At 39.5% G+C, this 22,004-nt stretch overlaps 3 protein-coding genes across 4 annotated transcripts; 1 reads left to right on the top strand and 2 right to left on the bottom strand.

Annotated features, from left to right (window-relative positions):
- Positions 1–550: 550 nt before the first annotated feature.
- On the top strand, positions 551–1,732 carry LOC128736188 (protein starmaker-like). The gene is made up of 2 exons (XM_053830669.1): positions 551–724; positions 782–1,732. The coding sequence occupies exons 1-2, from the start codon at positions 551–553 to the stop codon at positions 1,730–1,732; spliced, it is 1,125 nt and encodes a 374-aa protein (XP_053686644.1).
- Positions 1,733–11,456: 9,724 nt separating this feature from the next.
- LOC128738761 (patj homolog) lies at positions 11,457–18,142 on the bottom strand. Its single transcript, XM_053834115.1, has 3 exons — positions 17,512–18,142; positions 15,912–17,397; positions 11,457–13,794 (listed from the first exon to the last, which is right to left on the bottom strand). The coding sequence occupies exons 1-3, from the start codon at positions 18,010–18,012 to the stop codon at positions 13,028–13,030; spliced, it is 2,754 nt and encodes a 917-aa protein (XP_053690090.1). The 5' UTR covers positions 18,013–18,142; the 3' UTR covers positions 11,457–13,027.
- A 1,592-nt stretch (positions 18,143–19,734) lies between these two features.
- LOC128733394 (dnaJ protein homolog 1-like) lies at positions 19,735–21,724 on the bottom strand. Of its 2 annotated transcripts, none has more exons than XM_053826953.1 (2): positions 21,526–21,724; positions 19,735–21,458 (listed from the first exon to the last, which is right to left on the bottom strand). In XM_053826953.1, exon 2 carries the CDS (start codon positions 21,437–21,439, stop codon positions 20,375–20,377), a length of 1,065 nt encoding a protein of 354 aa, XP_053682928.1. In that variant the 5' UTR covers positions 21,440–21,458; positions 21,526–21,724; the 3' UTR covers positions 19,735–20,374. The 2 variants fall into 2 exon arrangements, with proteins under 2 accessions (XP_053682928.1, XP_053682929.1); XM_053826954.1 differs by having other exon boundaries at positions 19,735–21,455.
- Positions 21,725–22,004: the final 280 nt, after the last annotated feature.

Genomic DNA, 22,004 nt, shown 5'->3' with positions numbered 1-22,004 from the left:
GCTCCAGTTGAGTTGGTTCTTGGGCAAAACATCCTGCTACGAAATAAATTCAAATAATAACATTGTTGCTGCAAAATAATCCGGATTATACCCAAGTATACAAATCACAATGAAATTGCAGATTTATTGAATCAAAAGTAATGGAAAGGGGATAATTGTTTTGCATTTCTATTTTAATCATACCAAAGTTACAAAAGGCTACCAAATACTCCTTTTGATTAACATTCAAACATTCATTTTGCTGTTTTAATGAAATAAGTGTTGAAATTGCAACATACGAATAAGTTTTATTTCGTCTTAGCTTTTTAAAGAACCATATATTATCTTTTCATTTTGAATGACTCACATTAGAAAGATAATATTGTTGCACTATCATGCTGTCTTTCACTACACTTTAGATATATTTACTATTTCCCCAAGCGAAAACACTTATCAACTACATTGGTACTTGAGACACTAAAGGTTTCCGAGAAATCTAAACGAATATAAATTTCTGCCTCATTAGAAATCGAACAGTCGGTATCAGACTTTATAAACTAAAACTTACAAAATGAAGGTTCTTCTGGTGTTTTGCCTTTTTACAGTGAGCACAGTGATTAGTAAACCGTTGGATCCATTCGAGTCTGATGATTTCATACCTCAAGCTGGTGATGATCAATCGAACTTTCAACGTGCTTGGCTGTTAGAAAACTCCGGCTACGATCATCTACCAGGTTTACTAGCAGTGAGCAATATTATGATAGTTTATAACTTGTTCAATATTAATCGTTTGATTTTTTAGGATGGGGAAATAAATGATGCCTTTGCTTTGCATTATCCTGATCCGGATAATTCAAACCAAGAAGCTCCGGCTGGAGCGGAAATTGAAGATACCGCTGATTCCAGTGCTGACGAAGACTCGGTAGATCAGCAATTTGGTAATCAAGAAGATTTCGTTGATCCTGAAAATGATTCTCAGGCTGACCAGGAAGACATCTTGCAGCAGCAATCTGAAAGCCAGGCCGAAGTAGATAATCCGGATGAAATTCCACAAAGTAACTCTGCTCAGGAAGAAGACATCCTACAATCAGATGATGATGAAACGGATTCAAATAGTTTGGAAAATAATGAAGCTCAACAAGATGTCAATGATCAGGGTGCTTCCGAAAACTTCCTCGGTGTGCAATCTGATGAACAAATCAATTCTGACAGTTTGGAAAGTGATGAAAATCAGCAAATTATAGGTCAGCCGTCTGACGAGCAATCTGATTCCAACAGTATTGAAAGTTATGAAATTCAACAAGATAGTAGTGACAGTGAAGAAGATTCAATTGATGAACAGCCTGATGATCAAGAAAATTCCGAAAATGTTGAAAGTGATGAAGCTCAACAAATTATAACTAATCAGGAAGGAGAGCTACGGGAAGAAGATGTAGAACATATTTTGAAAGAAGCATTGGATGCCCTAGCTGATTCCAATAGTTCGGCAAGTGATGAAGATGAAGATTCAGAAGATATTAGTGACAATGATGAGCATGATGCACAGGAACAACAAGTTGACCAAGTTGACCAGGACGGTGACTCCGATAACGATTCATCGAATCAGTTAGCCGACCAAATCCATTCGAATGAAATCGATGATTCAAATCAAGGTCCTTTCCGCAAACCGAAAGCTCATCCACCATCATATTCCATTGGATTTCGTTGGTTTCAATTTTCAATCGTGAAGAATCCTTCAAAAGCTTATTTGTAAAATTAGTAAAAGTAATATGCAAACGCAATTATGACGAAATTGATGCAATTACTTCGATATAAATTATGATGAAAATTAATATGTCAATAATAAAACATTTACAAACTCTTTAAAGATTTTCTCAACTGAGATTTTATTTTTGAATTGGTCTAAAACATGAAAGAGAAAAAAGACGAAGCAAAATTTTGAATGAGAGCGTGCTTTTATTAGATGGTTTTGAATACTCTACTGTAGTGACATATCATATCAGGTACGGGTTTTACAAACTATGATGTATTCGAAAAACGATGTTGTAGCGTTATTTAAGAAAAATTTAAGATTTTCAAAATGCTATCTTTCTCGATCGCACCAACGCGGTTTGATGCTTCCGCTGCTTCGGCCTGTCCTAGCGTATGATATATCATACCCCATTTTCAAAACTTGTTTACTGCTGAATTTCAATAGTCAGCATTGTTAATATATCACTACAAGAGAGGTAAGACATCAATCTGATGTGTGTGTGAGATAATCTGGTATAATCTGGTAATCAGTTTTTGTCATATCATCTGTATTTTCAACAGTGCAAAATTGTGTTAAATGGTGGAAAAAAGTTGAAAAAATGGCGAAAAAAACTTTGTCTCCAAGACGCAAGAAAAAGTCTACATTTTGTGACGAAACATTACCTGAAATGTAAAATGATATTTATATGTAAAGTCTATCACAAAATTCGGTAACAAATATGTAAACAACTTTGTAATTTGTTTGTTTGAAACTGAGCTTATGAAATATAAAACCTGCAATGTTTTGGCCTTGAGGCCATTCTAAATGACGATTTTGGGTTTCCCACATTCGAGCCATAATATAATGGATTACATAGTTTCACTTCATTTGGTCCGAATTTAGGTATACCCGGGTCATAACGGGTTAGTGCGAAATGAAAGTTCTTGCTATCGTTAAAAAGTTATGTCTGAAAAACGTGTTTTGACTAGATAATAATTGTCGTTTCTCAGAAATGGCTATATCGATTTATGCGCTATTAGTCTCACTGAAAGGTCATATAGCCTTATAGATCACTATTGAGTTGTTTTTTAATTGAACGTTTAATTTGACAATTATGAGCAATCGTTTACAACACATTAAAATTTACAGTTTACAGCTCGGAGCTACCCTACAAAGATACCGATTTCGCATATACTTCAGTTTGAAAAACGATGGGCCACTTTTCTAATGAGATAGTTACCCTGATGTCGTGTCCGTAGACTCCGGAGCGTGTGCAGGTCCCCATTCTTGAACCATCTGTAAAAAATAGATGGTTCTAGATGGAAGATCGAGTCTTCCATTATTCCATATTGAGCAATCTGTTTCAGTCACCTCATATGAAACGTTTATATTGGGCCTTGCTTTCATGGAAGCAGAGACTGAAGTTAGAGTATGTTGCTGCTTTGTCGTAATTGCCTATTCCCGTTCTATCCAACACAAATTATTAAAAATATCAGCGTTTTTTATGACACACACAACGCAAAATTAGGTATTCCCCAATATTTTAGTTTGTTGACTATCATACGTGATCAATCAAAGTGAGCCGAGATCTATTTAAATGCTATTTTTTCATTCAACAATTACTAGCAGCTAAATTTCCTACGTTTTTTCGTGCGACGAAGAAGAAAATGTCGTCTAATTGTTTCAATTTCCGTCATTCATAAAATGAAAATAACTTACGCAACGCATGTTATTCTGCAGCCAGGGTTGCCACATGCACAGATTATTTGAAAGAAATCGCCTGTACAGAATCTGTATGCATAGAATACAGATTTTCGCCAAATTACACAGATTAAACAGATTTTTGAGCTTTTACATGAGAGTGAAAGAGACGGAAATAGTCAGCAAAATGTATCTCTATCTCTTTCACTCTCATTGTTTAGCATTGGACAGATTTTAGCACAGTTATTTTTCTTCGTTGTACAGATTGTCAGATTTTTCCAACAAAACACACAGAATTATATGTGGCATCCCTGTCTGCAGCCGGGAAACTTGCATGACCAGCAGACATTTTTGCAGAATAATATTGGTCATGCCGTCCTACACAAATACATGCCCGCTAATTTCGTAAACGCTACTGTGATTTTTAGTTCAGACGATGAAAAGTGTTAATGGACGGATTTTAAAACGGTACGACGAATTTAAGAAATAAAGTCATTTGTATAATTTTAATAAAATGCTTTAATAATCGCTTTTTAGTTTTGAATTCACTGCACGGATCAGAAGGTAAGTGTGTTTGAGTCGAATCAACGCAAGAACTTTTGGAGTATTCATTCTATCCATACAAGAAATGATGAAAATTAGAGTGGCTGTACTTATTACGACGGGAATTAGAAATACCCTACTAAGGATGTCAAATTGAACTCGCGCAGTATGCAAAGATGACCGATTTCGAGTAGGTTTTACTCCTTTGCAACCGTAGTGCGCCAAGCTTATTTCTTCACATGAAGATGCAAAGGCAGCAAGCATAGCATTGCCTCCATGACTGCAGTAGTTGTACGCATGGCACTGGTTATCCTGCGTTAGGTTATCCTAAGCCGTGCAATAGTAGTATATGACTAAGCGCTAGTTGAGGCTTCAATCCCCAAGTTTTGCCAAACAGTGAGCTGCAAACCCAGATATTCGAAGTTGCTTCCTAACCGCATAAACTACAGTGTGACGCATATATATTCGAACAAAAATCATTTTATGCCTGCAGCGGCATATTCAATTAATATGATCAAACTAAGACCATGCGTATGTCATCATGACTTAAGTCTTACTTGACGTAGTTTCAGTTTCTTATTGTGTCTCGTTCGGTGTGCACGTACCAGAATTTGAGTGACGGTCGTTGATAATAAATTAATAAAGAAACGGTGCTACATGCGGCACTATTTTTCGGGACCTCAAACATCTCGGCATAAAAAGAGGATTCATATACTATACAGTAAAAAGATTTGTCAAAATGAGATCTGTTGAAAACCTTAAAAACCGGAAGAAAACAAAGCTTTTGAACTGAAGAGGTCAAAAAGGTTGTTCGAGAGCCAATTGGTCGCAGTTAGCTGAATATCAAAAGGAAATTTCTATCAAAAGCAGATCTGGATATGAAAGCATTCACAATAGGTAAAATCTATGGATTAATGGATACAACAAAACAAAAACGACAGGAAGCTGAAGTGATCTATTCTGATGAGAAGTTGTTTGTTCTTCAAACTCCGCGTCATGCTCAAAATGATCGGTTGTGGTCGGTTTCGATCATGGACGTTCCAAAGCACAAACAGAATGTACCACGATACCAAAATTTATCAGCGGTCATGGTATGGGGAGGCATTTCAAAAAAGGGAAACTTCCTCTTGTATTTATTGACAAGGGGTGTGACAGTTAATGCAAAATACTATCTAGAAATGATCTTAGAATAAAATTTGATGTCTTACGTTCGGGAAATATATGGTGAAGAATATTACTGCTTTCAACAGCATGGACAGCCCACACTGCAAATCTTGTGCAGACGTGGTGCAAAGCCAACCTGACCGATTTCATATTAAAACAGGAATGGCCTCTCCAAGTTCTCCCAATTTGAACCCACTGGCTTTTTGTATATGGTGGTACACACAGCAGAAGCTCAAAGATTATAAATACCATAATTTGGATGAATTTAAGTTAGTTATCAACTAGACATGAGATGATATTTCAATGGAAGTAGTGCGTGCCGCTTGTAACGACTTCAAAAAGCGTTTGAAGCGCGTTATCCAGGCAAAAGGCGATTTAGTAGACTAGAGTAGATTTTTAGTTGCGTTCTGTATCTATGAGTCAACAACTTCTAACACGAAATTTCGAAATAAAGCCTTTATTTACAAAAATCTATGACTTTGTTTTTGTTCGAATACATATGTGTCACACTGTAGGTGGGCAGCCCGGTTCAGTTTTTTATCGAGAATTATTCTGAGGTGTTTGAATTCATTACTGAAACTCAACCTGACACCATTCAGTACAGGGGCAGTAACAGTATGTTTGCTTCGCCCAGTGAATTGTATAACGACAATTTTGGTGGGGTTTACATTTTAAGCCTCTCTTGTAAGCAGAAGCACCATAGCACCATAGTGGTGTTTAGAGCTCCTTGCAAGCGACTTGACAGTACTGCGTCAATTTTTTCTCTGACAATAAGTACAACGTCGTCGGCGTAAGGAATGGTCACATAACATAATTATAACATAATTATAATAATTATAAGAAACTCTTCCAAAGGCTCCATAAACCTAAAATCAAGTTTTCCCGCTCAAAACTAATGCGCACCAAAAAAGATCCTGGACCAGTGTGCTGTGCCCGGTTCAGTGAGCTATCGGTTGACCAATTGAGGGTTAAAATTTAATTTTTAGTACAAGTCTTCGATATTGCAAGGTCTTAAGTCTTGAATTTTGAAAAAAAAATTTGAAAAATATATATCCCGATTTCGTTAGTTTCCGCATTTTGTCAGCTCAAAATTCAACATCCCAATTAGCACACTTTTGACACTTTTTGTTGCAGCAACTTATTTATGACCAGAATTAGTCGCATTTCAGTTGTTACAACTGTTTTCTTACAACTGTGCTAGTAGGGATGGGGCTGACAAAATCGGAACATTACTGTATCACCGATTAGGAGATTCTGAAGGTTTCGTCTGCTGGCTTTAAACATCCTTGACGAACCGTAGCCTTTCAGTAAAGCTAGGCTCTACTGAGTCCTGCAATTTCTGCAATAAGTATGGTGTTCCATTGGGAAGTAATTTAGGACCGATACTTTTCCTCATCTAATTCAAGGACGTGTGCTGTGTAATTCTAACGGGATATAAACTGCTATAGATGGGTGGCTTAAAAATTTTCCTAGCCATAAGATCCATAAAGGACTGCAAGCAGCTACCATATTTTGTTGATCGTTTTGTCAACTAGTGTGGTATGAACAATCTCGCTATAAGTGTCCCCAAATACTCTGTCATCACGTTTACTAGAAGCAAAACTCCAATCGCATACGAATATAGAGTCGAACGGTCTCTGCTACAACGTGTAGATCGTGTTAAAGACATTGGAGTTGATTTCGATTAATTCTTGATATGACCTTTTTGTTTTGGAGCCCATATGCATACCTGCGGATATCTAGAATCGCGGCCCCACAGGGACGCATTAAGATTTCTCCCATGGCCGGGTCCGGCAAATCCTCCACCGTAAATATTGACACACTGAAAAGAAGAGATGTTTCGAGAGCCGCATTTGCTGCTAAACTGCTAAAGGGGGAATTTGGTACAAGTAATATGGCGTAATTTAATTTCTGTTTGCCCTCTGTTTGATTTTACGTGTTCATCAGACTAGTTTGAACAATGAATCCGTGATAGTGACATATTAGGTTAAGCTTATGTGTAATTGACTAATCTCAAGATTTTAGTCTTGACCTTGGAATGAGGTCATACATATATTAATATTTTTTTGAAACGATGGTTCTACAATTGATGAAGGGACGGTAGGGGAAAGAAATGAAAATTTTTTGGTGAAGGAGGGGGAAGAGCGGAAAGGAAGGGGGGAGGGTATTGGTAGCTATGCTTGACAAGTAGTCATTTTGACTCCTACCTTTTGTCCAATGCTGGAAGGTGCATGAGTCGAACCAAGCTGTAATCTGAGATTATAACCGGATTCGAACCCACAACACCCTCCAGGGCATGTGGTTCGCTGGTACTTGTACCTTTCCTTTCCTTTTAGTCCAGCGCCTCTATGGTTATCTATATTTGTATTATGTAAAATGTATAATGAATTATGTAAATGTTAATGTGAAAAGACAACGGGTTTTTATGCCGATTTGGGAATGGCTCTTTTGTAGCTATCTATAACTGACTTTTCCCATTTTCCTCAATATGACCCGTGTCAGTTAAAGTTAGTATTGCATAGCATAGTTTGTTAATCAAAATTGTGACATAATAACATACCCAATTGGGATTGAGAACTGTGCGCTCAAACCTCACCTTCACTTAGTCTATATTATTAGGCTAATATCAAGAGTTTTCAATTCCATTCTAAATCTGAATTTTAAAATTGGGGGGCTTAGTTAAAACAGTACGGGATATTGTCATAACAACATTTGCAGCACCGTCAATGTAGATACTTCAACTATCGTTACACATCATTACAATAATTAATTATCTGTGATCTGTGAAAGCTTGGGCGTCGGCCACCGGTGCAAGGACATCCTTAAATCACCGAAATCGTAACCGACGTATCTCCCAATGATGGCGTGGTTTCTCTGCTCGAATGAATTGCTTTAATCCAGCTCATTGCAGTGTGATCAAATCTCTTTTGACAGAGAGCCGCATTAATTGATGAGAAGGACGTGTAACCGAAAGCGTCTTCAATATCAAGAAAAGCCCAAAGTGTCATTTCTTGATGTTTGAGCGATTTCTCAATTAACGTCACTAAGTAGTGCAGTGCGGTTCCCGTAGATTACCAATACGGTAAATCATGCATGTTGATTTCCATGCAGCAGAGTTTTTTAAAAACACATTGCATATACAGTGAATCGTGATTCTCTCCATCAGCTTAAGAAGCGTTGAAATCAGACTTATCGGTCTGAAAGACTTATGCGTGGTTTTCTCTTTTCTACCAGCCTTAGGTATGAACAACACCAATTTTGGACTTTCTCGGCTAAGGAGGCGCTACATTGAGTAAGGTCTTAGACCTGTTGTCTGATAGCGTTTACAAAGGTAGGTTCATTCCCTACATTGATTACATTGACATCGTTATAAGTAAAATATTCAAGTAGATACTCACCCCTGTTGTTTGTATCCGCGCTGCCCCATATCGTGTGCTGCTCGTTGGCGTCGCAGCCTATCACGTACGGCTTGTTGCCTGCCTTGCAGTACCACACGAGCTCAACAACCTCGGGCGGTCGGCGGTGGTATTTCGTCCTTGTCCCCTGGAAAGTAGGCAAATGCAATGAGTGTCTCCTGCTTCCCTCTAGTCATCGGGACTCCCACCGTAATGGCAATGACATCGCTTTGGATGTATTCTGTAATTAGAGAAAATATTATTTTCTTATTTAACAGAACGGCAGCCTGGACTGTGTACTACAACAGATAAACTTACCATTGGCGCCAGATAATCCGAGGATCGTGGTATTGTTGATTCAAGGCTCCTGGATCAGAGCAGCGCTCAGCTATTCTTTGGTGAACCTCCGGCATACGACACTAGACGCGCCCTTGGCATGGTGGAGGTTCAGCTAAATGCAGTGAAAGTTGCTCATTTTGTGGCAGGATTGCTGTTTTCGGCTTGATCCAATGATGGATCGAACCTTGGGGAACGGATACCAGCAGCGTTTTCGCTGAGTTGAGCGGGTGGGTCACCCACACGACAGGCGACAGGCTAAAATGTCCGACGTGCACTTAACGGCAAATTGAGCCTCTGAGGTTGACTGGTGGTTACTGCGTACGTCTTTTGCAAGGTTTTCGCGGCGCCCTCCCAGTCTTGGCTGGGTTGCATTGCCGTGGTGATGGCGGGGCACACTCAAAAGGGTGTTCCGCTCGTACCGTTCACGTCTTTGCAGCAGAGGCTGTTGCCGCTGTGTTGATCGAACCTCTGCCAACCTGTTGCATGCGTGCTTTGCCATGTAGTTTAACATAACGCGCTGCTTAGCGATTTGGCTACCTAACTTTTAGTCAACCCTCATCAGCAGTTCAACATTCTTTCCAAACACATTGCGATTACGCATCTTCCATGCTTGCGTTGAGAAGTTGTCGTTCTGATTCTGAAGGAATCACAAGAATTCTCTCGTCTGTGGTGCCGACACAGTACCCTATGAAGGTATGAGCTTTCGGCAGGTTTTCCGTGTCGTAGGCCCGTAGCTGTGCCCCTTCACACGGAATGAAAGTAGATGCCGTTTGCTCCAGCCATTTGACCGTGTTAGTAACAATTTGATCCGTCGTTAACCGTATTTCTACGGAACCGGCTTGTTAAATACCCACAAATATGTTCGCAATTGATGATAGTTGGTGGGCAATGATTTTGAATAGCACTTTGTTCGCAACATTGAGAACGGTGAGAACGACTTACTTATCGCCCTTCTTGTAGATCGGCTAGATAACCCCATCTTTCCACACCTCCGATAGCTGTTCTGTATCCCAATATCCAGTCCCATTTTAATAAGCTTCTCCGCTCCGATGCCATCTTTTTTCAGACGATTTATTGTACTTAAACTGCATGATGGCCTCCTTAACTTTATCTATCGTTGGGGTTCGCATTTGGCGCGCCGCCTTGGTTATCCGTCTAGGCGCTATTCACCTTTCGATCACCTCGCGATCATCCGTCAAAATACTACCATAATTATCCCGACTCACTTCAGCTAACGGCAGATTCCGCGGCTTTGTAATAAAATGTGTTATGTATAAACACAAGACGAAGATACAAATTGCACATTACGGGGAATTAGTCAATGATTTTTGTATTTTTGTATGTAAGATAACTAATTTATAATGAAGTTTTACCATCTTTTTGGGCCAAAGACTCCTATGTGCGATGCGGCGACGACGGTACGCTTTACGCTTTTTGAACCTTGACCTTCTGTTTTTGTACAACGGACTTTGCAGGCGGCTGTTACAGTACAGGATAATTGCGAGGCTAGAGCTACGATCATATTGACTTTTACAATCTAAAAAACTGGGTACAGTATCGAATACACCGGCTACGGATATACCTCTCATTTTTAAAAACTTAAGTTGAAACGAATTACGCTGATTTTCCAGGTAATCGGGTAATTAAACCGAACTATATTATCCATTGGTGTAACTAGGGGGGGCTAGGGGGGGCTAAGCCCCCCCTAGAAGACATTTAGCCCCCCCTAGAAAATTAAGGCTGGATTTTTAAATTTAAGGAAAAACTATAGTTAGATAACTTTACATAATAAAACCTAAGAGTAATTTTTATATGCATCACAACTTAAAGTTCCTGTGCATCAATGTACATTTAATCTTAATATGCCAAGGAAATAAAATGGTCGAAAAAATGCCGGGGGCTATAGCCCCCCCTAGAAATGAGCGCTAGTTCCGCCAATGATATTATCTCGCTTTTTATAGTATATTTTACTGTTCGACTACAACAGACAGCGACCGTCCACCTCCTCTTAATGATGTATGTAGTACCTACCTACAAGCCATTTAACCCAATGCTCTTCTGGCATACAAAAAAACCTACAAGAATATTATCAGAATATTTTCAATAAAGAGACATAATTATCATTACAGTGATATTCTCTACAGTATAAGTTACAAACAAATCTATTTGCATGCTTTTATTACTACCATCAATAAATGTTTCTTCACTATTATTCATATATTATTTATACAAATAAAGTGGAATGAATTTTTCTAATCATTGTATATAAATAAACACGTTTCATTATATATATTTAATAATCTGTAGGATGTTGCACTTGTAGTGGGTATGTTTAATGTCTTCAGTTATTATCTCTACAGTCTAAACGGAATGCATTTATATAGTATAGTATTTCTAATAGTAGATACGAGAAGCAAAGGTTGTCATTCTGACAAAATCGTCTTAACAGCACTAACAACGCTAGTAAAAGTTGATTTGACTTCACTTCTTTCTATGTTATTGTGTTACATCTTTGTCAGTAAAAAATAAAACAAAAGTAGAGCATTTAGATCATGAAGTGTTCTAACTAAGCGGTTAAAAATTAGAACAGATGAAAATATTATATATGAAATTTTAAGTAAAATATAATAAGATAAATACTTCATGATGATAAAATCTGTAAGTCACTACCATTAGTGAATTAATAAACTAAACACTGCACATAATTATTTTGTAACAAACGGAACTTTTGCTTTCCAGATTGTAAAAAACAAATCTGAAAACTATTTTTGTAGGAATATTGCTTAACATATTACTTCAGCGACAGAGATTGGTGTTTTGTTTAGTGCAAGGGTGGAAATAAATTTTTTCACGATATAATTTTTTTCTTATTCGAATTTGTTCCATTAAACCACCACCATTCTATCAATATTTCTATCTGAGCAATGGGAGGGAATGAGCAATACTAAGTTCAGGGTTGGATAAATTCCATATATTCTAACTAAGCTGATTGTTCACAAGAAATAATTGATCAAGTAACGTTTTTCTTTCCTCTATACAAAATATCATCGATCGAGCTGAGCTTCGTATTTGTTAAACTTGTAGTCAAACGTTGGGTTCAATTCTCTAATGGACTATTCTACTCGCACTGCTCTAAGCTGCATACGTGGAAGCTTACTTCCGAAGAAACTGATCCGTTAATTAGTCAGATCTGTTCACTACGAGCGAAATTCTACTTTTGTCTACTCGGCAGTTGCATGTAGTTATGTTTTGCTTCTTTTTTATTGTTGCTCTAAACACCGACACATCCTAGGTCCAGCAAATTTTTTATCGTAGAGTAGAACACTCTACGCAAATAATTAATTTGGACAACTTTTTTTTCTTCAGTTGATTGCATATTTTGCTTTCATTGTTTTGGTAGATTTTATTCATCATTTCCAATTAACGTCATAAGTCAGAAACGAATTCGTGGATTCTTTCGATTCAAAGCGCAAATCATGACAGATACAAAAATGGGCCAATGGGTTGTAACAAAACTGAAACTGAATGTGACACGAATGTTTGATGCTTTACGAGAGGTGATGTGATGATCTCATACCATATTTGGAATTTGTATAAAGAATGTAGTATACGGTATCGCATTTGGTGGCAAATTTTAGTTACTGATGTACATTGAACTGCGAAAGCGCTTTTATTACTGTCCCGAAGGACCATCGACAAACGCTGATTTGATCTGATATACATAGATAAAAAGAAAAACGTTTATGGAAGCTGGAAAGTGCTCGAAAAGTGCTTACAACAGAAAGCGGAATATCAAACTAAGCGATAAGATTGGATGTCGGATGAGGAGTGGTAAGTAAAGATGTTCTGGAGTGTAAAACTTTTACATCTAATTGTCGATAATCGATGAAAACTCAACACAAATAAGCATACCGGGTAAGGTAGGGTTTTGCTTGCATCCTACGCCGGTGGCAGATACGCGCCTTGATGAATACGAATAACAGCGTATAATTTGAGAGCTATCGTTTGAACAATAGACATTGCGGCAACGATTTCCCCAAGAAATCGAAACCTAAACCAAATGTTTGTCGTTTGCAAACGAACTAACACTTTCGATAAATTGCAAAAGATCCGTTAGCTGCCTAAATAATGTCGAACAGCGCTGAAATTCATCTCTGCTTATGACTAACCGTACTCATTCCATTATAATATCCGGTTTATTCATAGATAACATAGTACCGGAAGCATTTCGTCCCGAAATTTCGTTAGCTGCATATCCTGAATTGCCACCTACCACATCGTTATCTTTATCCTCGAACGGTGTTATCGAAGAATCTTGCATCGGTAACGGTTTCGCAACTCCAATCCTAACCACTCCTTTTGGAGCACCTTTCAATGCCTGGACAGCTTGATCTAGCGAGGCATTCTCCAGAACAGTGTCATTCACAAACAATAATCTATCACCTGGAATCAATCTGCCGTCCAGCTGTGCAACTCCTCCTGGAACCAACGACCGAATAACAATCAAAGTGTCGTTCGGATCCAGTGGATCCTGATAATCCAGAATAGAAAACCCAAGCCCACGTTCCCCTTTGACCAGCTCAATTATCTGTGGCTCCGAGCTCCACATGGCTAACCCAGTCAGTGGTTCCAAGCTTCTAGATTTGATCTTTGAAAACCCATCATTAGTACCGCCCGTTGTGGCCAAACTACCATCACTCTTGGCCTTAACTAGTCTTTCCGATGGTGTCAGACTACTCTGCAATCCACTGCCGCCGCCGCTGGCACTGGCTCTGCCCTTTGCTACCTCTTCCTCCAAAGTACTAATCAATGCTTCCTCAGTGAATTGCAACATTTCCTGATCACCACGACCGCACACCATGCACACGTCTTGCGGCAGTTCCTTCAGAATAGAAACCACCTCCAAGTGGTTCATTCCGAGAAGCCGCTGTCCGTTGACCTCTGGAAAAAGGAATTCATAAAACAATTAGATATCAGGTTAATATTAAGAACTATAATATTTTTGATTCGTCATTGCAAAAATGAAATATATATAGTAAAACATTTGATGACAAATGATAATGTTGCGGCACCCAAATTAAGCAACAAATCCGCATTACTTCTGTTTATCAATGCGAGGTACCAACGCAGAACAAGAAAATGACAACGGGCCTTTCCACTGTATGCCGGGCCCTAAACCGTGGCTCCGCCATCAAATTTTCGATACAACCACAAACGAACCTCAGAGAAAGACAATCTTCGGACAATCAATGGTTATCAACTTATCAGGGCTCGACCCATAGAACAAATTTCATCTTACATCCACTACGTGGGCGTTCGCGGTTGTCGACAGAAGCTTTAACCCATAGAGTCGCACCCGCCTCCCAACCAGGCAGCCAGTGCGCAGTATTTATAACAGGAATGCGTCGTCAAAGCTCAAAAACCGATCACATATAGAGCGCTCCGCTGTCCCCTCAGCCTGTATAGATATATATTTTCAACTGCATAATACGGTCAAATGACCAATCACTAAAATTTTTAATATTTCTTGCTTCTATCTTTCTTCAGCGGCTCACTTTACATCTTTTCACCCTCTTCCTGGTTAACTTTACCTGAATTACCTTGCTTATCGAAATGACTTACCTAATACATTCTAGAACACTTCGGTCAGCATTAGCAAAAATCTTATTTGACCTAAATAGGAACATCATTAGAATGAGTTATGAATTATAGGATAAAAATCAACATGAATTTTTGCATTCACATTTATTGTAAGAATTTTCGTCGATATCCAACCGGATCTGGCAACTTTGCTTATCAACCCTGAGTAACATTAAATTGCTAGCCGCCCCTTCTATACAAAGGATTTTTAGGAGATTTTTATGAGAATTATGGATAGGGGAGAGTAGTCAACAGTGGACAACAGGAACAGTGAGTCAACGGGAATAGCTACGTCATAAAACATTCAAGATCCATGACATTTTGATCGACCCGAAGTTTATGATCGAATCCGGGTCCAGACGGTACGTAGAATAGAGGCGAATTTTGTACGTTAGATCCTTCAGAGTGTCGCAAATATCAAGTCCTTACACATATTCATACATTTCAACGCGACTGTGAAGAGCTATGGAAAATAATGGTCGAAAACTGCTTCCTCGGACAGCTGACAAGACTGATTAAGACAGAGTGATGGTATTTCCTGCCTCCTGTTCAACATCGCGAAGGTGCATTGAGACGGCCGGGCTTTAACGCGTGCGGTGCACGATCTTCAATAAATTCAGTCAATATATCTATTGCGCTAACGACGTAGACATTGGTACTGCAGCATACACAGGAAAAATATAGAAGTGGGTCGTGAAGGTACATCCGCAGCGAGCAAGATGGTTAGACCCGGTGGTGCGAGATCTGGCGGAGAGTACACCAGGGAATTGAGAGCGGCAGCTCACAACCGAGTGGAGAACCTTTGTTCAGCAGGCTTTATCTTAGGACGGCAAGTCAAATAAGTAAGCAAGGAGGTACATCCATGGTGCCATTGTAATAACTGCAAGAGGGGTAGCAGGCACGATGCATGGAAGAGCGTGTAAAAACTGGTTTAGTGCTGAATGCCAAGCTAGCAGAACTATTTGTAGACAAAAACCAAACTGGTTTTCGAAAATCTCTCCTAGCCGGACCAAATATTCATCCTTGCGGCCAATCCTAGAGAAGTTTAGGAACCTGCCTAACGCCTGTTTGTAGATTTCAAGATGGCGTACGATTCAGTCGAGCGAAATGAGCTGTGGCAAATAAAATTGAGCATAAAAATTCTCAACATTCAAGTGTTGTATTAACCTTCTTCAGCGCAAACTAAGCCATTTGTTTTGACTAAGTTTCTTTTAGTGGCAGTTTTGTAATTTCAAAGAAAATAGGAAAATCTAATTTCCGTAAACGTTAAATAGAAAGATAACTTTTTTGGAACAAACCAAAATGGAAGCATTTTATAAAACAACTATGAAATTCTAATAGCCCTTCAATGTAAAGTTCACATTAAATATTAAATTTCCAGACAAAAACAGTAAAAAAATTATTTAAATATGACTCACCTAGCAGTTCATCGCCGGAGCGCAATAGTCCGTTCTGCCCTACCGGGCCTTCTGGCAAAATCGATCGAATGTAATGATGCGGTCGTACTTCCTTGCCTCCCTCGACATCAACCGTTCCTTCCAAAGAAATACCCAGTCCACTGCAGGCGTTAAACTTTCGGATATTTGCAACAATTATTTTTATATTCGCGCCCAGAATGTTGTTCCATTTTTTTACGATAAAAGCTTCCGTCTCCTGTGTTATCTTGAGCGAACTGCGCTGTTTACCGTGCTTGACGAGCCCCAAGGCAGAGTTATCTGCCAGCAACAAATCCAAATCTGCCTCTCCAGAAGATAACACCGGCGGAGGGATGATAGAGGCATCCTTCATTTTCTCTCGATACTCTTGACTTTCAATAGAATCCTTGGCACGAGCAAGCTTCTTGTGTGCCATCATTGTTTCCAGCTGTTGATCCGGATCACCCATCATCATGAGATTGTCGTCGTCATCTTCGTCGTAAAAATTACGCTTATCAACTCCAGCGGTTCGGGGAACAATATCCAATATATTGTTCCCATACTTAGATAAATCGGTACCACCAATAGGAAGTGCGGGTGGCGGTGTAGCCGGCGTAGGAGGTTTCATCTCATTGGCAGCTATGGCCTGCTGCAACTGATCATATTTTGGACCGCGCAGGTAGCGCTCTAAACATAGTTTAACTACATGGCCGCTTTGCTTCAGAACATCAACGGCTTGGTGATTCGAAAAGCCGTGCAGTGATTGATCGTCTACTTCAATGATTCGGTCATTAACCTGAATTTTTCCACTCAAATCTGCCGCGCTTCCTGGCGAGACACTCTTCACAAAAATTCCAGACAATTCTTCCTTTTCGCAAACGTAACCGGCAATCGTGATACCCAAACCGTTCTGATCCTTTATCAGTTCCACAGTGAAAACTTCAGTCTCCGGAAAATCGATTGGACTGTCCTTGTCAAATGCGTCCTTGTCCAAATTACCGACTGAATAAACGCTAAAAATCTCCGGATATCCGGAGTCGGCCAGATATTGCTTTAGCTTCAAAGGATTTGACAACAAAACCGTAGGGACGATAGCCGAATTATCGAACTCTTCAATAGCACCGTTGCTTGCATCGATTGGTCTGGCAACAACCAGTTGAACGTGCGTTCCAGATTGCCGCAAAACCGAAGCAACCTGTTCGGATACCATTTCGTGTAAATTGACATCCCCAATCTGCAAAATCTGGTCACCAGACTGCAGTCTTCCATCGCGATCCGCCACACCACCGACCAGAATAGTCTTCACTGTCACTCCGGTGGCACGAGCTCCGATGATGCCGAATCCCAGCCCGGTTCCATCGTTAACCAATTCGATATCTAAGATTCGCGACCATTCAGCAGGTTCCGCGGCATCCACGGCAGGTTTTGGTGTATCGTACAAACCCGGATGGATGAGTGAATCTTCTTGAGTATCGTGCTGCTGACGGTTCTTTAAGCGAAGAAAAAGTAAGATTTAAAATATACCTACACATTTTTGCCTCAAATCTAACAGGTAACAATGTAAACGAATGAGATTAAAGTTAATCTAAACAACAATACCCACCTCTCCAGACACATCCATGAGCTCGTTCGTTCGTTTCAAAGGAGCTGGATGCAATGGCTGTGCCTGCAGCAGTCCTTGCTGATTACTCTGCAACGGATGTTCCATTAGGATCAACTTTTGCTGCGATTGCGACTGTACTGCTGGCGGAGCTGGACTTCCGGGTGAAATCTGTGCTGACGGTACACGCTGCTCGTCCGGAAAATCGGATTCGGCAAACAAATCCGAAGCTGGCGGAACATTCAGCACCAATTCGCCACTGTTGGCAATATCAAAATCTCCGGGCAGAATCGACGGATGTTGCGTTATCTGATGGTTCAACTCAGCCAACGAGTCCTGAATTTGGACAATGTTGCGAAAAACCGGATCTTGCAGCAGATCAATAACCAGCTTCAGATCGTCCATCACATTTAGCTGCAGCTTACTCGAATCCATTTCCTCTACCGTCTGCTTGACGAATTCGATCTGCTGCAGCGCGCTGGACACATCCTGAGATAGATGCATTTTGGCTGCCCGTTTATGCGAAGCCAGATTCACTTGTACGACATCCGTATGGATTTTACGAATCCAATTTTTCAATTTTTCCTAGAATTTTCACCTTTTTCAGAGTGTTTACGTGCAAATTAAACAGTTTAGGAAGAAACTCGTACATTTGACAGCACCTTAATGATGCAGATGACACATCGCTTAAAAAGTGAAAATTCCGCACACGGTAAACTGAAAGTAACCAAACATTAAGTTCATATCTTATTCCAAACTTGGTTGCAAGCTTTTCTGCAAGTTTTATTTATTTCAGCCAAGATTTCAGCCTTTGCTTCAGCCTTAAAAATATCCTTGGAAATCTTGAAAATAAAATCTTATGTGTACATGTCTGCCGTTCCGGCTGAACAAAGGGATGAAATCAGAGATCTCCACTGCGAATGGTTACCCGCCATGGCTTTTATCTGCCTCCAGGACAGGTCTACAGCCCGGATGTTGTTACTCGTTAGCTAAGCTGTGTTGCCATGAACCTCTGGGTCTGCCTCTTCTACGCTGTCCTTGTGGATTCCAGTCGAGTGCTTCTCTGCAGAGTCTGCAGTGCAGACCTTGTTCGCTTTTTTCCTCAAGGTGTGTCCGATCCAATTCCACATACGTTCTCGAATTTCTGTGGTTATCGGTCGTTGGTACCGACGATATAGGCATAAGTAAGTTATTTGGAAGCTTTTCTCTTATTAATTGCGTCAAATAATTTTAAGTCTACATTCATTTTCGACTCGAAAATAGGCGAAAAAATTGCTGGTAACTTAACTTGTTATAAAGCGATTGTCAACGTAAACAAAATGGCGTTTATTGCATCCGAAGTACAGTTTAATTGTTCTGTAAATATGACTGAGATGAATTTTTAAAACAACTATTACTTTTGAGGATACAAACAGATACAGTCAATTGACACTTGCTTTTACAGGTGTTTTCTTGTACTTTAAAGTAGGAGTTGTTTGATCTGCCACCACTTGCCACCTTGGTAAACATTTAAGCTCAAAGAGGTACTATTTTTCACCAAAAAAGCTCAAAATCTCCGAAACTTTGGAAAATAACATATAATAATGTTCTACAGAAACGTTGATTTTAGCAAGATAAACAACTTTCTAGAATACTATGAACACGTAAAAATTGACCAGAATAAGTTAGGGTTTAAAAACTGTTTTAAAGGGTTTGTCCACGAATAACGCTTTATAGATAATTTCCAAGAAGAGATACAAGTATGGTGTCTTTAACAAAGTTGTTTGTATTAATATCTACTACAACTTTGCTGAAAGTACCACACCTGTATCTCGTATATACGGGAAAATAAATTTCGTATCTCACTATTAAGGGAATTAATCACCCAAAGATTTCTCTCACAAGAAGGGGCCTGTTATACCAAGAAATGTTCCTAAAGACACTACATGCGAAAAACTTCACGTTTCGGCGCAATATCACACGATCACGTATTTCGCTGTTTGAACCACTGTGCATTCCAAGCAATAAGTGCGCCGAAGAGACCGAAGCGATTTAAGCCAAAATAGCACTTTTATGAGCGATATTACACTCAGCTCTAAAAATGCTACGACTTTTACAATGTTTATTCCAATGAGCGTAAGTGGGCGTAACTGAACGTATCAGCCTTGATACACATTCGATTAAACAAGAACACCTGCTTTAACAGCTGTGATATTTGATTGAAAAACATAAGTTATATTTTGACATTTTTATTTTATTTTATATATCTTTACATTTGTACTATAACGTACGAAAAACATTTGCTGCTTAAGAGCTTTACGCTATTTATTTAGCTATTTACAACACTCATATTTATGCATGTTACTACCGATAGTTATCATAACACTACCAAACAGTTTGAACAGCATCAAGCTTCAAGAAATACTTTCCTTGAAATATGATGCTGTGAAACGAAATAACTAATCTAAGTTCATTACATAAAACGCGTTTCTCATTAACTATCATTCAGTCTTAAACCTTTCATTCACAATTTTTACTGGTTATAAATTTTCTGGTGTATAAACAAAACTTCCCGATAAAACGAAAAAAAAAATATGATTATGCTTCCTTCTCTCGTTCTCTTGTAACTGCAAAATTCACAAGCTCACTCATCATCTATTTACAGCACCAGCATACTCACAATCTTCACTGCCCGCTAACGGTACATATTTTCAAAGGGGAATTCTCTCTCACTTTTTTACGCTCATTCACGGTGTTGGCGCAATCGGATAGCCCAGCAGCTAGACCAGATGCATCAATAACAGCTTCACGAGAGAGGGAGAGAGAGTTCTCGTCACGCGCCTCATACGCGACGTATTTTCCGTTGCTCTAGAACATTCCCGTACGTTTAGGAATTTCCGTCTATCGGGAGCAGATCCGACAAAATGTCCTTTGCGTTCTGATTCAGCTGGGTTGGGAACTGAATATCGAAAGCCACCAACATGTCTCCTCGACGCGATGGTTCTTTCGGGAAGGGCAACCCCCGATTTTGCAGTCGTTTTACTGTGTTTGGTCGAATAATCTCACCCATCGTTGATATTGTTAGGTATTCTCCGGATAATGTTGGAACTTTCACTGTTGTCCCACACAGTGCCTGGCGTAATGTGACCTTAGAAGTGTATCTGATATCACTACCTTCACGTTTAAAATGCGGATGTGGTTTGTCTCGAATAATGAACACTATATCGGCAGGGACTTTTCCAGGAACTTGATCGCCTTCCTTCGGAAAAGTAATTTTTGTTCCAGCTTTCCAACCTGGTTTCACATTGATGTTCAAAATTTTCTCTTCTTTCCGGGCGGATCCATCTTGTCGCATAACCATTTTTGATATTTTCATCTTTTTCTGGCAACCTCCATTAACGTCCTCCAGTGTCACGTACAAGTCATGCTCTATCGGTGGATCTTGCATTTTATGTTTTCGATTGGGCGAGCCACCTTGTACATTAAATGATTGCGAGCGAAAAGCTCCTCCGGGAAAACCACCCATTCCACCACGGTTTCCAAATCCCAGCAGATCATCCATGTCTCCTCCGATCTCGTGATAAAATACATTAGATCCTCCATCGTTGCCAAAGAACACTCCGAACGGATCACTCGTACCGAAAAACTGTGCGAATGTCGCTCTGGGATCTCCGTGGAACTGATATGAGAAAGATCCGTTGCCGTCGTGTGTGGTTCCATTTCCCATTCCACCCTTTAGGCCATCCTCTCCATACTGATCGTAGATATCACGCTTTTTCTTATCCGACAAAACCTCGTAAGCTTCGGCCACTTCCTTGAATCTTTCTTCCGCCTGAGGGCTCTTATTTTTATCTGGGTGGTATTTTAGAGCCAACTTACGGTATGCTTTTTTGATCTCGTCATCAGAAGCTCCTTTCGACACTCCCAGTATCTTATAGAAATCTTTTGCCATTGTGATTTGTTCGTACCTTCTAGAAGAAATTATAAAACGTCATCAATGCAAATCGTATTTTCTCTTGATGATTATGTATAAATTACCTTTTTCCGAGAAATTTGTTTTATACTTTTAATTTCAACAGCAAATAATCAAATAACTGTTCAGAAAATCACCACTATCTGTTCAATTCAAACTAAACACGAACTAATTCAAGTATATATTAAACCCTTGCTCTCTTTCGAATTTCTTTGCTATGACTAAACGCGAAATGCCACACAGCACTCACTTTATAATAAAAATCAACACTTCCAGATCAACGGTCGAGAAGTTTCTGGAAGCAAATCGGTCTAGAAAATCAAAACCAAAACAAACTGACATTAGGTGAACGCCAAATCGCACTTAGCGGTTGTGTGAGTAATTATGACGTCAAACGCTGGTGAAGAGAACAAACGAAGACGTCGGATGCACGATTCACAAGCGAGGTAGTGTGAGTCAAAGCGTAATACTATCTCCTTGGCTACATACCTTGAGATTCACGACTGCGCTGTTGTTGATATTCGTTTGGTTTTTGTGATAGCAA

This window comes from Sabethes cyaneus, chromosome 2 (assembly GCF_943734655.1).
Source record: "Sabethes cyaneus chromosome 2, idSabCyanKW18_F2, whole genome shotgun sequence".
NCBI classification, from domain to species: domain Eukaryota; kingdom Metazoa; phylum Arthropoda; class Insecta; order Diptera; family Culicidae; genus Sabethes; species Sabethes cyaneus.
Note: the sequence above shows the minus strand (reverse complement) of the source record. Positions and strands in the feature narration are given on the sequence as shown.